The following is a 17,816-nucleotide window of genomic DNA, read 5'->3' as shown; positions in this document are numbered from 1 at the left end:
ACTTCTGAAAATGTTACAGAAAACTTGCCAAATGTTGGACAAAGCGACAAAAACCCCAGAAAAGGCTTTGGAAATGTTGAAAAGAGCGCAAAAAAATGCCCCCAAAAAGTACAAAAACATCGGCAAAAGTGACAACGTGGAATTCTTTAGTCTCCCAAAATCCTCCGTGGCCGACAAAAGTTATCAGATCACTCAATGATGCAGTTTGAAATGTAAAAAAAAAAAAATACAACTGTGAATTTCTCTTAAAATATAATCATACAACTGTTAATACAGAGATTTCTTAGAGTGTATAGACCACACTCTGTAAGACCCAACAATTTCCCCCCATTTTTGCCCATTTTCAAATCAAAGTTGTGACACCCCTGCACGAGACATAAGGGATCCAGAGTGTTCCACCATGTTCTCAGTAGAACAACTTGCTAATCTGCATGTTTTGTAGTAGAAAGACTGCCGCTGGGCCTCTCAGCTGTGACCATCTCACTTCATTATGCATTCTATCCTCATTGACCCTCTTTCACCTTCAACTCGCTCCCATTCACGCTCCCATTCAACCCCCCTCCTATTCAGACTTAACCAGCCTAAAACTGTGTCAGCCGCCGAGGCCTGCGGGTCAGTCCGGCACCAACAGGTTCCCCCTCAGATGTCACGACACTCTCAATGAGCCCGCGCATTCTTTGGAGTTCAAAGATCATCAAGACGAGTCGAAAAGCACTCAAACTGGACGAGTCCCAGAGGACGGAGTCAGACAGAAGGTATCAAGAGTTGTTTTAAGAGTCTGCACATGCATGTAATCAGTGTGCGATTTATGGGAAATGCAAGGTGGGGGCGGGGGGGGGGGGGGGGGGTGATGATGCAGTCACCTGGTGGCAGCTGAACAACTGCCTTGATTCTATCCTTCTATGGCACTATAGACTGTTCACGTTACAGCGCTTTACTTAGTTTAACATCCTTCTATTTGTGGTATATGATATAATGTCTATTGGGGAAGTAGCAATGATCCCTTTGGAGGGGGGGGATACATTTTGTCCCCACTGGGGATAAAAAAAAATAATTCAGCAGAGGCAGGGATATGGAGACCAGAACGGGGGGAAATCCCACATCCTGTCGCATCCTGCATGAAATACATTCAGCAAGGAAAATATATTTGTACTTTTTCAGGTCCAGCTAGTTTGACTATAAATGAAACACGTTTTTAGACACGGACTAATGGAGTGAGGAGAGGGAGGGAGGTGAGTATAGACTAGAATAGATGGATGAGGGTAAGACAGAGAGAAGGGAGGGAAAGGGAGGTTGTCTTATCAGGTTTCATTAGCTCGGATTAGTTTTTTTTATCAGAGTTCCAGTCAAGTGATGGATGTTTGGATTCCAAAAGGAACATTGTTACATTCATTTTGGGATTATCTAAAACTCTTCATCCCGACAGAGACCTGGCTCATTCTGGATGGACATTTGTACTGTGTCCTCTACACAAACAGAAGTGTTGCTGGACGTGGTATTAGGCCTGGTCCCACCAGCGTTAAAAGTCCAACAGAAATCAACCAAAACTGCTTTTGTAGTTGTGCATTTGATGACAAATAACTTGAAACTTGGAACATCAACTTCTAGAGGTGGGACGAGGATCTCGCGAGATTAAAACGTTACGATATTTCTCGTTGAGGTTAAAAGTTGTCCCGCGATATCAGTACACGAGTGCAGAATGACGTCGTTACTGCTGATGACTTCCTGTCAAATCCATCGGTGCCAAATGTCGGTACCTGGGAGCGTGTAAGCGCCAGCTTCTCTCTCCTCTATGCACACACACACACACACACACACACACACACACACACACACACACACGCAGAGCTGCAGTGTAGGCGGAGCGAAAATAAGTGCCGTTACGCTTCACGCAGACAGCCTTTGCAGCGATGAAATATACTACAGATCGCATTGCACTGGTGTTCTCTTTTGCCCTGGTGACAGACTGACAGGCACAAGACAAAAACTGTATTTGCCCTGGTGACTGACTGACTGACAGACTGAAGTTGTAAAGCAAGGCAACGTTATAGCACCTATAGCACCTTTCAGCATGAAACGTTAAAGAGATTGAAAATGCCATGAAAGTAAAACTAAAACTAATACACTACAAATACAACAATAGTGCAAGAATCTTTAATTTTTTTTATTAATAGGTTGTAAGGTGGGTTTGGGAGGAGAGAGGGATGCCACGGTTATTAGGACTGAAGAGGTTAGTTATACAGGAGAGAAGAGTTTATACCATCATTTTTCATTTTTGTGACTTTCGATTGAATAAGTCATACTTCTTCATTGACGTTTTTCCTTTAAAAGTGTTAAAATAGTTGTCTTGTCTCGTTCTCGTAAACCCAATCTGGTGTCTTGTCTCGTCAGAGCCCTACTAACTTCACATAGCTGAGTAACACGTTAACAACATGCCACGTATGAGTGATACAAAAAAACTACTGTTGTTTTGTACCAATCAAGGCTAGCATGTGACGGACAGTCTGGTTCAGTGGAGAACTTCAGACCCTACATGCACACTAATATTTTTTCATTTTAAAACGATCATTGTAGTCTTTATTGTGTATTTAACCCTTGGCTTCCATGCATCGACCATGTAAACATTTCTCCTGACATTTTTGTCTCTTTCTTTCAAGAGTTTCTGATATGTATTCAACGTTCTTTTTGGCGCTTCTTTGATATTTAACGCTTTTTATGGGGCTCAGCCCGTAGGGAGTTGGGTTTGGAACCGGAGGGTCGCTGGTTCAAGTCTTCATACGGACCAAAGTATGGTGGTGGGCTGGTAGCTGGTGCTCTTGAGCAAGGGCAGCCCCCCCACACGCTGACATCTCTCCATTAATGCATGTATAGGTACTGAGCATGTGTGTAATTCAGGCCTGTGTGTGATAACAGAGTGTAAATTGTAATTTCCCCTTGTGGGACTAATAAAGAATACATTAATCTTAATCCTCTTTTTACTACCATGTATAAACACCACCAACTAGTTTTATACTTACTTGTTTTTGGAATTCATGAGCAAAGAAAAAACTCATTTATATTGAATTATAGCTAATTCTTAAGTTAAAGAAACTAATTATTTTCACTAAACTTTCAGTCGGGATACGGTTTCTAAAACGTTTCAGGTTCTTTTTCCAAATGCTTAAAAATATAACAAAACGCCCAAAAAATTCAATGAACGTGGAGATGCGGTCTTTTGTCGTACTCACGAAGCACGTTTTATGGAATCATCTCATCTTCTGATTCAAGCATTTAGACAACAAGTCAAATTTGACCCGAAGACACAAGGGTTAAATGTTCATTTTAATAATGAAAATTAAAAGTAAAGAAAATGAAAGCGTCATTTTTGATGGGCCAGTTGTACCAGTGGGCGGGCCCAGTATGGTCGGGCCCGACCCACAATTCCGTGCTCCATGTTGTGTACCGTGCTCAGCTTGGCTTAGAGATGAACACATACAAGTCATTTGATCTATTTGAAAAAAATAGCAAAATCAGCAGAAATGCAGAACTGAGTACATTGTTGTGTTTATTTACCAGTCCCCCCAGAATTCAGTCACTCCGGGATTTGTGCAGGGATGTCTCTGGCTTTTTATAGCGCCCAGATGACATCATACACTCATTTGCATATTAGCGTCATCATCATCATCTGCTTAGACGGTAGCAACGGAGAGATCATTTCTGACCTATAGATTTTGTTAAATGGTTGTATAGTCATGTTAAACGATGCCAAAGTGTCAAATAATGCATTTAGACGTGAGCCCTGCAGGCAGCTTGTGTTAGCTCCGCCCACCTCTGAACGCTCAGATCTCATTGGGTCCTCAGTGGGGTCTTTGAATTTCCTTGATTTCTCAACATCAATGAAATTAACCTACATAGTTGTGATAGCTAGCTGAAATTGAAATATTTTCTTTTGAGCCAGACACTTAAACGTTGTTTTCACACCCGGCCGCGTCAATTTTTTTTTAGCGCCACTAATCGCATGAATTTGAGCGCTCCAGTTGAAATATTTGAACTTGTGCAGAAACGAGAATGACGCCAATGGACACCATTGGCATCATTCGCTTTGCCAGGTGCAAATTTGCGTCTTTTTGCGTCTCTGCATTGACTGTATATATACGTGTTGGTAAGATGTTTTTTTCCCCTGGAAAAACGTCTGAAAAAGTGGGGTTGTTTTAATTTTGGGGTCTAGACCTTTTTTAAGTTAACACACCCACAACAACAGATGTCGCCAACAACACGAAACGAGACAAAGGCGTGTTGTCCTCCAAAACGAGGGAGTCACCGTCCCTCACAGCTAGCTAGTGCCAGGGCCGGAAACATAGAGAGACACAGCGATCATCTGGAACAAAGTCTCAGCTGGACATGAGTCAGCTGATTCAGACCTCACCTGTTTCAACAGCCAATAGAGACGACAGCTTGTAAAGGCAGCTATAAACTATGGAACTAAAATAATCCATAATCCATTTTATTGTAATGTTACAAACCGCTGGTTGAATGGAATTGATGGTGGAGAGAGATGGAGAAAGACTGAAGAGAGGGAGCGACCAGTGGCGTTAGAACTAAGCCGTTAAATTAGAGAAATAAAGCATGCTTTCACCAATTCATCACTAGAAGTGCAACTGTAGCAAGCAACTTGCTATCACTAACATAATCCCCAATCATATTTAGATATATGTTGCTACAAAAATGCTTAAAAGTTGGAAGTTAGAATGGAAGGGCAACGAGGCGTTGTCATGGAGATGGCATAAAAATGCAAACAACCAGACAAAATCGTACTGTGGTCCTCCAAGAGATTGACAGGAGAGTGTGTGATTACGTAATGATGGTGTGCCCATAACCAGAGCAGTCATTCAGCTGGTCTGGGACACATTTACCTACCTGGTTTTATTCAATGTGTTTTTATTAGAATCAATAAAACAAAAAATAAAAGACAAAAAAGATTTGGTCCTTCAAAAATTGGTCTTTTTGCGCATAACACAGGTGGTGTGAACACAGCATAAGGAAGGCAAACAGATGCTCAACAGAAGCATACTGTGCGCGTGTGTCTTTGTCTTTGAATCAGAAAGAACACCGTACATTTTTAGAGTGATATTTATAGCTGACATGGTTGGCATTTAGAGCCGATAGACACGTGTCTCAACACTCAAGACGGGGCAGCGAGACCGAGCTGGACGGTCCACAGAGAAATCACACGGCATTCCTTCGAAATAATTGCTAATTACACACCACATTCTTCTGCAGACTCCAGGGGGTTGTGAAATATGGGCGAGAGATAAAGAAAGAGTGAGAGAGAGAGGGGGTGAAGCAGTTGGGTGGATAAATAGAAACTAAAATAAGAGATTATGTGGTGACTGGGTTTAAGGCTAAAGTAAGAAACAAAGAGCATTGGTGTTGCTCTATTCCTCGTCATCTTCCTCCTGATGAAGCAAGAGTGATGGAGCAACGTAACCCCGCCGAGAGTGAGGGAGATATGCTGGCGTTATGACGGGTATTTCACCACATGTATCGGTCTGCAGAGTGAAGGGTCATCCGCAGATTACATGAAGGTTGTAACGTCCTGGCGAGCTACAGCTCCCTGCTGAACACCACCATCACTCTCTGCATCATTGAATTTCAAAGATAATGATATATTTGTAGTAGCACTAAGATGGTTTTTAAAGGAGCTCAGTGGATGCATATACATAATGTATATGCATCCGAAATACACTCATATGCAAGACTTTTTAATTCGCTAATACATTGTAAACTAAACACTGTTTTCGTATGAATAATAAATCTGATATGAAATGTGAATAGGCTCACTTGTAGCAACTAACCCACGCAGAAATATCATCTGACTCCACAGTTCCTCTCAGTTCTATCAAGCCTTTAGCATCTTTCCGCTCATTGATTTGGTTTTACAACATGCAACTCATCATCTCGATTCAGTCTCAGCATCCTCATCAACCGTGTTTCCTGTCCCTAAATGACCCAAAGATCAGGGATTGCAGGTTCAAACACCACATTATGTTTAATCCTGTCTCCTACAAATTAGGTCCAACCATAGACTGTAGAAATAACGGACGTAGCAGCGGTGTCACCCAATGGGTGTTTTGTTTTTTAAGCCTCGAGTTTGCATTTTTGCCATTGCCATGCTGGTATTTTGGAGCCAGAAGTGACCATATTTGGACAAAATGGCATAGCTAGGGAGGTAGATGCGTCTAAGCAAGTTGTGAAAATGCCTGTGCAAAGCTAAATGCTAACAAGGGGATGTGACCAATTTCCAGTTTCATACAGTTTATCTGCAGGTATGACAGAACAGAAAATCTGCACTTTCTTCTTAAGTTACTGGCTAACACTTGTGCTAGCTGGCTATCTTTGGTTGACAAGGTGCTCCAAACACTGACATTTTTTTTAGCGACCGAAATGGTCCAATCAACCAAGATGAAGTGTCAAAAGTTGAAAGTAAAATGAAAACGTGGACAGGTTGAGGTCTATTTTTAATGTCCACAGTGTTAGCATGATTAGCATTGGTAAGCCTCTGTCCTGTCTGACAGGTCCTAAAGCATCGCCTGCTTTCTGGTGTTCTAAAACAAAAGGGACCATCATTTACTAAATGGACATCATGCTGTAATGAAAAAGACTTGAAACTCGCAATCGACACCATGAACTCATTTTGAGAATGTTTACTGAGGTAATACATCAAAGGAAATGTAGGTTCATTTTCTCATGCACTTCTTTTTGGAGCCAGTGGAGTCGCCCCCTGTTGTAACTTAGAGAATGCAGTTTAAGGCACTTCTGCATTGGCTTCGCGTTTCAGGCCCAAAAGTTGCCAATGCAGGTTGTAAAATGACCTTTTACCACCAGACTTACACGTTGTACAGAAGAAGTAGGGTGTACAAAACACATGAATTGTACACCAAAGATCATAGTTTGTCTTCCACTTCAAGTCCCCATTGAGATTTTCAATTATCTTCCAAGCACAATCTATGCCTGAGCTTTACAATGTGATTCCTAGACGCAACCATGAACATCAACATTGCTTTGGTTTCCCAGTGTGGACATTGAAATTGCCAAGCCCCAGTGACTGTCTGGTGTGGTGTGACTGTGTGTTTTTGTGTTCTCGTTTTGTTGTGCCTTCAGTAAGGTGGCCGACTGGGGCGAACACGTGCAATTAGACAAAACTCAAGCAAATAAAGAAAACAGCTTTACACAACGGCCATTCTCCAGGCCTCTAGGGGGAGCTCAGTGGAACAGCTGAGAGAGAGAGAGAAACAGTAGTAGAGAGTAAAACTACAGTAGTTTACTTTATTATTTACAGTACTATAGTGGCTATATTGTGATTTCTGAGCAGAGCAGGATACCCAGGGCTTAGTTTATGCCGCCATCATCGCCATTTCTAGGCAGGGGGAACGCCTATTAAAAAACCTCAAAGTGAAATTTTAATGCCATGGGACCTTTTAATACAGACTGTATGAAATAGGTGTTAAAGCTCTCCGGAGGGCTGAATCTCTCTCCCTTCTTTTCATTGAAGTCTCTGTGTTTACAGGCTTGTGGTGATGCGCAATGTGCTATCGGTGCCAAAAAGAATCTATGTTTGGTACTGCCAATCTGTTTTTGTTTTGACCTGGTCAAAAATATTGTGGTAGAGAATCGTGATATCAATCAATAGTGCAATCCTACAAATTCGGTCCTGTGATAGTATTAGTTCCATGCTAATTGACCTGTCTGTGATTTGGCGGGGACTTTTATCATTTATCAAGGTTTTTGTTTCCTATGTGCCTTTGTATCCCTCTCGCAAACACAATGGCGGGGGGGGGGGGGGGGGGGGGGGGGGGTTGCGGACGCCACCTTTCGTGGCCAACGTAGTCTGGACCACTGCGCCTCTATGTAACCTCTACCAGGTCTGGCACAAGTGCGGTGCTGTGGCCTCGTCCTGGGCATCCTCCTCCGGGTCGCCAACTCTCAGGGTACAGATGTGTCAGTAAACTCAAGTGAAAACGGGCTTCGCTTATCCCGTGCAAATGCGCCACACAAAAGTCAGACGTGGGAGGGTCATTTCTAAATTACACGAGGTCCCCACATGATACTAAGCCTGTGCAAATCGTGCTTTCAATCCCTGTTTTGGGGCTCCTTAACGTTAAACAGGCTGTTTTTTAGCCTACTATAACGTTCCATGTCCATGTTGCACTCATTGAGATCTCATCAGAACAACGCTGGATTGTAGTTTAAAACCACTACAGCAAACTTAATAAAATGCCGGGTTTTATTCGGGCTCGAGTGCATAAATAATGTTACAGTTGATGGGTGTGGTCACGGAGAGAACAGGAACTGGAGGCTCGGTTAGCAACTATTAGCTCCGGTTAGCAATTAGTAAGCTGCAGTTAACTTCAACTACAGATCAGCTTGAGCAGGACACACTGCCACGGAGAGAGGGTGAACACCCAAACTCTGATAAATGACGTTCGGGAGCTTTGACAGCGGTGCTACGGTTCATCAGTGGAAGTAATCCCACGGGAAGCCACAAACAGCATGCTAGCGGGGGGGGGGACTGGAGGTCGCTTGTTTGTGTGCAGTACAAAAATACATCGGTAATTGGAGGAGAAATTTAATTTGGATTTTAGCTATCTGGGAAGGCGTAAATGTGTAAATGTAAATGTGACGACTTCGAAGTGTAACAATTGTCAGATATGAGGTACAGCACATGATGGCGAATGTGGCGCCAATATGGCGTGGCGTTGATCTGAGTTGTACTGATCCACATTTTTCACTATTTTCACACATTTTAGAGACTAAACAAATAATCAGAAATATTCAACAGATTAATCAACAATGAAACCCAATACTGAAAGACTCAACCACACATTTGAAGCACGAAAACCAGCGATCCAAGCGTGGTAAGCAGATGAAAGCGGTTTGATCGTCTCACTCCACCAGTTGGCATCAGTTAATTACTGAAATTTCTCACTACAGGGACTTTAAAGGTGGAAGACACATCATCCCAATGAAGAGTCTGCTGAGATCAAATGGCTGTATGTTACTGCTTAGCGCTGATCCTCCTTCACACACACGCACGCACACACACACACCACACACACACACACACACACACACACACACACACACACACACACACACACTTGACCCCTATGACACCTAACTTCATTGGCTCTTTTCGGTGGCTAATTTGAAAACACTCCTTCCTAATCCTCCCCCCTGGAAAATGTCCACTGCTCTCTCTCACTGCTTCCCTTCCTCTCTCATCCCGTTTCTATAGCAATTCATGCTCAGTTCAAATCTGCTGTGCTGGCATGACATTAAAGAAAAGTAGGAGTATCAATCCAACTTGTATTTTAAAAACTAGACAGATGAATAATGAGCATGGCACAAAAGCTAGCAAGTATCAGTGCTTCCTTCTTGTGTGTAGGACAGTAGCAAACAATGTGATACACAAAAATCAGTGTTACGTGTGTCTCACTGTCCCCGACCTCTCAGATCCAGAGGCTGAGCAGAAAAAGCTCTGGCCATACCTTTGATATCCTGCACAACCGAACTGAAGATTACAATCAGTTTGGAAAATACACTCAAACGGATCCGGCTTTGGCTTCTCGTCCCGAGCGCTAACCGTTACTAACGCGCCTTTTTGTTTTCCACTGACACACACACACACACACACACACACACACACACACACACACACACACACACACACACGCTCCAAGGGAACCAAACTTGGAAAGTGAACTAAGATAAAACTGAGTGAGAAAACCGAGTGCTGTCTGTTGTCTTGGTGACATGTTGTTAATGGTAATTTCCATTCACAGGATTATTTGTACATGTTATAAGTAGGCTAGAAAAGGCTAAATAAAGTACAGTTCTGGGTCTTTTTAGGGTAATATTGGCTTATTTACCAGGTTACAGTACACGGCACAGTAGTACGGGCACATTTCCTGGGGATAAGAGTACATTTTGTGGTTCAAGATTTTAAATAATTCAGAACAAGGCATGCTGATGGAAAACTGTGTGTGTGTGTGTGTGGGGGGGGGGGGGGGGTGCAAACATTAGAGCCCGAACGACATATATCGATCAGCATTTATCCATTTATCACGGCCGATAAATTGATATTTAAAAAATAAAATAAAACTGACAAAACTAGGCGGCACTCTGATTTTTTTTGGTGTTTTTATTCAAAGGACTTTAAGTTAAATATCTTAAGTTTGTACTTTTCTACATTTGATTTATCCGAACATCAATGTATTTTGATGTTCTGTTGTGACAATAAAACAAACACGTTTATTTTTAAACCGCATTATCATATTATTTTAGTGAGGTCTCATGAATAACTACAAATAACTAATGTTAGGGAAATCTGTTGGTTTTGTTACACGTTTCTGGACATATATTTTTATTTATATATCGGAATACTGTATCTGATTTTTAAATCACCAAATATTTGTTTTGATATCCGCCTTAAAACTCCTTGATTGGTATACATGCACAGATGAAGCCACCTCATTTGGTCCCGGACCTTCAGACTTTTCAGTTTGATCTCAACCAAAATTCCAAACAGCCGAAATTTGGTCCGACCAGAAGAGGTAGTCTCAGTCCGGATCCAGCTGGACCATGGTCCGGTCAGTTTCTAATGTGAAAGTATTTTTTGGATGGTTGGGAATTTCGCACCACATACAGGAAGCTCGGGGAAGCTGCTTTAAGGAACAGCTCAGTGCTTAGCGTTCCTGTGTCAACGTTGACAACTCGCTGCTATTGGCCATATCCGCACACTTCCGACCTGACGCACTTTCTGGTCTTTTCGCGGTACTTTCTATTTCCGATCATCACCGAAAGTTAGCAGGATGGATCTATACCCATCTAAACATCTACCTGTGAATTTTCATATATGTAAATGGACATTTAGATGTCTAATTAGTACATGAAAGTGACTTTGATATTGTCATCAAGTAAGTGACAACACGGCACAGATTTCTCTTAGTACACTTGAATAACTGCAGGCTGAAACCAGAACTTAGCGGATCAAATGCTAAAACATGAACCATGGTCCAGACCTTGGTTCGGACTTCCAGGTGTGAAAGATGGGAGACTCACACAGATTTTTTAGAAAGAATGGTCACAACTGATACCATAATGCAACTTGAAATCATCTGTTATTACACCAATGTAACCAGCGGCATCTCATGACCAGTCAACTCAAGTCCCATGCTAGTTCAATCATGAAGTACACTTTGAGTTGACATCAGCAGGATCAATGCCAACCTCAGCAGGTTGTTGTAGTCTCCATTACACATTGGCTGAACTAAGATTCACCTCTCTGGGTTTGTTTTCAAGAAAGGTATCAAACTGTCGCTGGACGTTAGTCCCACAATCCCCCAAACAACGAGGTGAAATGAGGCTGGAATCAAATCATTCCTTCATTTCTGGATAGAGAGGGCCACAGTCCGTCCGTCCCTAGTCTAGATCCACGACATTGGATGTCACTATTTTTTCGGCTGTATGTCCGTTACCTTCCTCTTCCTTTGTGTCGGCGTTCTAACCCCTGGTGGATTTCTGAGGACTATGGTTATCTGGTCCTCAGATCTCTGCAGGGTAAATCCAGTAGACTATCTGTCCAATCTGGGGACTATGGTTACCTGGTCCTCAGATCTCTGTAGGGTAAATCCAGACAGCTAGCTAGACCATCTGTCCAATCTGAGGACTATGGTTACCTGGTCCTCAGATCTCTGCAGGGTAAATCCAGACAGCAAGCGAGACTATCTGTCCAATCTGAAGACTATGGTTACCTGGTCCTCAAATCTCTGCAGGGTAAATGCAGACAGCTAGCTAGACTATCTGTCCAATCTGAGGACTATGGTTACCTGGTCCACAGATCTCTGCAGGGTAAATCCAGACAGCTAGCTAGACTATCTGTCCAATCTGAGTTTTCTGTTGCGCGACTAAGGCCTTTGAACGTACACTTGTTCCACCAAAACTAAGTTCCTTCCTGAGGATATTTAGCAGCGGCACCGTGGCTCCGTCCGGCCCAATTTATGACGAACAAACACTAGTCAAACCTGAGTGATGTCAGCTTGCTAAATGGGAATAGTTTCTAGTCTCTTCTCTCCTCTGGGACGGGAAACTGAATCCCTCCTTCCTTCCCCTATTCCCCCCTCTCTTATTTATTCTTCCTCTTCCTTCTTTCCTTACTTTCCTGCCATCATTCTCTTCTATCCCTCTTCTTCTCTTCCCTCCCTCCTTCCTACACATTTCCTTTCTTCTTTCCATCCCTCTTTAATTTAAGAAAAAACTCCACCTGCAACAACTCATCCATTATTGTCAACTGTTAAATTAATCTCAAACTACTTTGAGTCATTTATTTGTGAAAAACATGGAAACTTGTGAAAAGTCAGCATGTTAAATGTGAACATCTTCTAGTTTCTTCTCTCCTCTGGGTCAGTAAAGTGAATATCTTTTGAGTTGAGGACAAAACGAGACATTTGCGGAAGTCATTTTGGGCTTTTTGGGAAACACTAATCCACATTTTTCACCAAACAACTAATCCATTCATCCAGCGAATAATCAACAGATGAATCCACCATGAATATTATCAGAAGCTGCAGCCCTAGAGCTAAGAGTGACATTAGGGTAAAGGACTGTTTGTTTGTTATTTAAGGGGTCTTAAATCAAAAAAGACTTGACCTTCCCTTCCCCGGTAATACATTTTCTATGATTGGAAAAGGCCTGACCCTCAACAACAATTTATGGATGCCTTCTCTTCTGGTTTGGCAAAGATGTACGGATATTCATTTTTATTTTTACAACCATGACATACATGACTTAACCTCTGCCTTCTCATCTTCCACATCCCATTACACCCTCCACTGTGATAGGGGCCATTTCAGTAGATTTACTCACTAACATGTGGAAACCCAATAAGTATGGAAACTAAATGCACACTCCCTGCATTGCTTCAAATACTAAGATACTCCTCTAGTAAACTCACATGAAATAAAACAATAAAACGTTGAGACCATTCAACAAAGCACACTGGGTAATAACACATTCAACACGTGAACTGGTTGCTGTGGACTCGTTGTATATATTAGCATCATTAGCATAGGTAAAGCTGATCATTATCCAAAACTCCATTTCTCAGTTGAGCGTCAAGTTATGAGCTTGCATGCAACCACTCCTTCCTTCTTAAATGACTTGAAAAGGCTGTCGGTTGCATAATTTCACCAAAAAAAATCACCGGGACAGAAAGGATATTTGGTATGGCTGCAGCCTGGAGACCTCCCGTCTCATGATTCGGATGTTTTTGTATATATACAGTACAGCAATCATGCTAATGAATCCCATTATGTTTTTGTTATTTTTTCAGCAGAAGTCTTACTCTGGATTTCCACCAGCTGCGGAACGGCTCCATGCTCCTCCGTCCGTCAACACCCACCAGGTCCGGATTTGTCACGAGGACCCACGAGATCTCGCGAATTCATGTAGAATAGAACCACAAAACCAACAACAGTTTGTTTCCATCCAGAGGAGTAGAGGGGAAACAACTCTGTGCTGTGTTTCTGATCCGCCGTGAGAATGTTGTATTTTATTTTGAAAATGAACCAGGTGCATCTGCTCCAGAGGGCTGGTGATCACCGGAACTGGAACGAAGTCGGTACGCCGTTCCGTAGCGGATCCGCAACCGTGGAAATTGGGGGTTAGTTACAACACGATGGAACTAGCAAAAGCAGTTTTGTGTTTACATGTGCGGGCAAGATTTTATTCAGTTTTGGGAAATTTACAAAGCTACAGCTCGGGGCCCAGACTGAGAGAGCTACATGGAGCTACATGGAAAAATAAGCACCAAACAAGCCACTTTGAAATTTTGCTGTATTCATGAATACAAAAGTTGTGTTACCCGCCCATCTAGACTTAAAATAGTTGGAGGACCCTGCCCTCAACAAAGAATGAAAAAAACATCCCTCCCTATTTTCCTCCGGTGGTCCATTCCATAAATACCGAACAGTCCCTTAGAAATAAGAAATAAAAAATAGAATATATCCATCAAGGCTGAACGATTAATCGTTTTCAAATCGAGATGTGAAAGAATGCGATTAGCTAATGGTGAAGACTGTGATTAATCAAATGTGAATATTTAATTGAATGTTTGGATTGACATTTGAATTTTCATTCCACTTTTTATTATTGTATTTAATATATAGGATAAATGCTTCATGTTACATATCACAGAATGTATCCAGACATGACCTGTTTTGGGTGCCTGGGTAGCTCACCTGGTGGAGCGAGCGCCCATGTAAAGAGGCTTAGTCCTAGACGCAGAGGCCGGGGGTTCAACTCCGACCTGTGGTCATTTCCCCCCCCCCCCCCCCCACCCTTCAAGCCTATGCTGTCCTGTTGGAACCAAAGTGGAAAATGCCCCCAAAAATTTCTATTTTCTGACTTTTTATTTTTAATTTCTTTGAACTGAGGTGTAGCAGAAAAGTCAGTTCACAGGAAAGTACTGAAATGCTTTTTAATTGGAACCGTTTTTATTATTAATATTATTATTATTATTGTTATTATTATTCTAACTTTTACATTTATGTCGATAAATGTTCTGTGTTTGACTGTAAAAACAGGTGTTGCTGCAGTGGCAATTCATATCTATGTTTTCCATCCTTGCATATGCTATGGAGAGCTTCTGATGGTGCCTCGTGTTATAATGCTCCATGACATGTTTAATCTGGTACACAGTGAATATTGAACTTTAGCTAAATTAAAAAAAAAAAAAAAAAAAAAAAAAAAACGGTTTTCCACCAAATGATCCCCCCTCCCTCCCTCCTCATCCTCACAATATCAGGTGAAAAACCCCAGCACATGCGGCTGCTGGGAGATCCAGACACGCACGCACACACACACACACACACACACACACACAGAGTACCGTACCGGCTCGTCCATCTGCTCCTGCTCGTAGTAATCATAGTAGTCGCTGGGGCTGACGTCGCTGGCCAGGTTGCTGTAGAGAAGGTATGCCAATAAAAGAGATATTCCCAGTAGGTGCATGTTTATAAAGTCCTCAAGAGTTTATGATCCGAGAACCATAAAAATGGAAACATTTAAAAAAAAAACTCCCCTGTGTCTGTGCTCCCCTTCTCCTTCTGCCGCTGATAACTCTCTTTCATTTGGCCCCTCTCTCTCTCTCTCTCTCTCTCTCTCTCTCTCTCTCTCTCTCTCTCTCTCTCTCTCTTACACACACACCCTCTCTCTCTCCACCTCTCCTCTCTCTCTCTTCTTTGTTTCCCTGTCAAGGTCTAGTAGGCTACTTGTTCCGCAGCATGTGCCTGAGCCCGGTCATATGGCAGCGGATCAGTGCGGAGGGTCCATAGGGAGGGTCAGGGGAGCTTGTCGCGGACCGTTAAAGTGCACCATGACAGGAAAACGGAGGATCGGCCTTCACAATAAAAGCCTCCAACTCACCACTCTTTCTTTTTTTTTCCTCGAAGCACTATCTACAGAAGGTGCGCCTACAGAGTAATTGATCATGTTATCTAAATATTGCAAATGTATTATTTCCATATTACAGCCTAGGCTATTATTTGGTGTCCACTAGTGATCTTGAATTTGGGCAGATGCCAGATGGGCCACCTGTCACTCCCTGCGCATGTTCAGATGTAAACGGTTTACGGCATAACATGTCATACTGAAATTTGTGAAATCTATAAAATAACACACTTTTCTCATTACATCTCAACTGCTACTATTATTATTATTATTATTATTATTATTATTATTATTATTATTACTAGTAGTAGTAGTAGTAAAAGAAAAGTTTTGTCAACATTATCGCTTTTTCACACTTTTTTTGATATTTTAAATGTTGACAATTTCAGCGCTTATTTCGACGGCCCAATTTTTGTGACAATTTTTTTTTACTGAAAATGGGTCAATTTGACCCCAGGACAACATGAGGGATATAGACTAAAATCACTAATCACTATGTTTGTTTCCAATAACTTACAGGGAGAAACCTCCGTCACGGTGATCCGCTGGGCTACATGTAAGACGGACAATGAAGTTAAGAAAAAAGCCCCAGGTCTGGAGACAGAGGGAGAGCAACACACTGGTTATGAATCTTTAAGGGAGATGCCAGCCCCCCTGCTGAGGAAACCCATTCTGGCCGCTTTGTACCCTGGATCTCGCTCTTTTGGTCATGAAGATGGTGTCAATATAAAACACAGAGCTTTCAAGGCGGAGAGGAGAGTTCAGAAAACCCAATCCTTTCATTCCTTGTGAGTGTTTTAATCCCAACCACCATCTTTTCCCTAAATTTAACGTGTCGCCTTAGTGCCTTGACTTACTCACATACATGACGTTGAAAGGGCCGTCATCTGGCTTTGCATGTACCCAGCTCACAGTCACCTGGTGGGGGCTAAACAACTGCCGTTGGTAGCCGGCGTCCTGGAGCTCTGTAGCGGCTAAATCCAACCAGCAACAGCTGCTTGGATTTTATCCTTCTATGGCACAAAGACTGGTCACGTTACAGAGTTTAACATACTTCTATTTTAGCTATATAATACATGGTCTATTTGTAAAATAGTATCGACCACTTTGAGGGGGGGATACATTTTGTTCCCACCAGGGATAAAAATAATCCAGCAGAGGCAGGAATATGACATCCACCAGATATCTCAGCCTCACTGTCCCAGCTGAAAGGACCCGCTAGCAGCCGTCCTCAACCATCTTCATCTGAAAAAGATCTCCAGTATTTAAAAGATATTGAAAAGTTCCGGAGTTGGCATATCCTCAAAACTAAGAAGTAGCTGCAACCGAATAAATCTTTATCGTTGCCCTAGTCATGTTATCAATTTGCCCTTCACTTCAAGTCTTAATAAGATACATATACACAGTATATATGACTTTCACTATGAAGAGTATCACAGAAAATGATTAGATGTATTGTGCAAAGAGTTACTGCCATGTGGAGACAGAAAGATACTTAAGGCAGGTTGTAGCCTGCAGGGGCAGTTGTGCACTGCAGGTCATTGACACTGGGGGTCTGTCAAACATTGAAATCTCATATATATATATATATGTATATATGTATACATATAGCTTTCTGCTAGCTCTCTTTCTGTGATGATTTATAGTTGGCATTTCTTAAAGTTGTTTTATTATCAAAATGGCCTGGTTATGATCCTCGGAGTACTCAGATAACCAAACATAAATATATTAAATACACCACAGTGGTCTGTAATGGTGCAAGAACGACTCAGTGTAGTGTGTGTTACGTTTGGCAAAGCCTCGGTGCTATTACAGCAGAAAGCTAAACCTCCACGACCGCACGCCTGCATGCTTTTAGCTCCGAGGGTCCGCAGGGGGACACAGCTGTTCTGGACAAAAGAATTGTTAAAACCCCAAATCGCCCCTGATCTCTGTCATTGTGGCACATTGGATGGTTTAAGAAGCAAGTGTGTGTCTGCGACTTTCCACCCTCTTTATACAGATCTAATATAGTAACAACCTGGTGTTCCTGTGGAGGTGGTACAGTAACTGGCACATAAAAAACATCCTAAATGAAGCCATTATAAAATATGAGATCACTTTGCAATCACCTTAACTGGATTCATGCAGGGGTCACTGTGAGTCCTTGACGCAAGGGGTCAATGTGAGTCCTTCCGTGGATTCCTAAAGTCTGATATCACCCGTTGATGTCACCACAGCAGTCTCGCACGGCTAACTCTGTCTCCACATCACTGGGGAGTAAGGTCTGGCTACACCACAGATGCATCCTGGATAGGAGCAAAATCACATCACTGTCAAAAAATTACAAC

General features: G+C 42.3%; 1 protein-coding gene across 1 annotated transcript in view; it reads right to left on the bottom strand.

Moving 5' to 3' along the window:
• vegfc (vascular endothelial growth factor c) overlaps window positions 1–15,348 on the bottom strand; it is a 74,528-nt gene extending 59,180 nt beyond the window's left edge. Inside the window, exon 1 of the mRNA XM_032536436.1 lies at window positions 14,932–15,348. Within this exon, the coding sequence (XP_032392327.1) occupies window positions 14,932–15,048 (117 nt within the window). The 5' untranslated portion in view covers window positions 15,049–15,348. The remainder of the gene's footprint in view (window positions 1–14,931) is intronic.
• Between the last annotated feature and the right edge of the window lie 2,468 nt (window positions 15,349–17,816).

This window comes from Etheostoma spectabile, chromosome 2 (genome assembly GCF_008692095.1).
Source record: "Etheostoma spectabile isolate EspeVRDwgs_2016 chromosome 2, UIUC_Espe_1.0, whole genome shotgun sequence".
Taxonomy (NCBI): Eukaryota; Metazoa; Chordata; class Actinopteri; order Perciformes; family Percidae; genus Etheostoma; species Etheostoma spectabile.
Note: the sequence above shows the minus strand (reverse complement) of the source record. Positions and strands in the feature narration are given on the sequence as shown.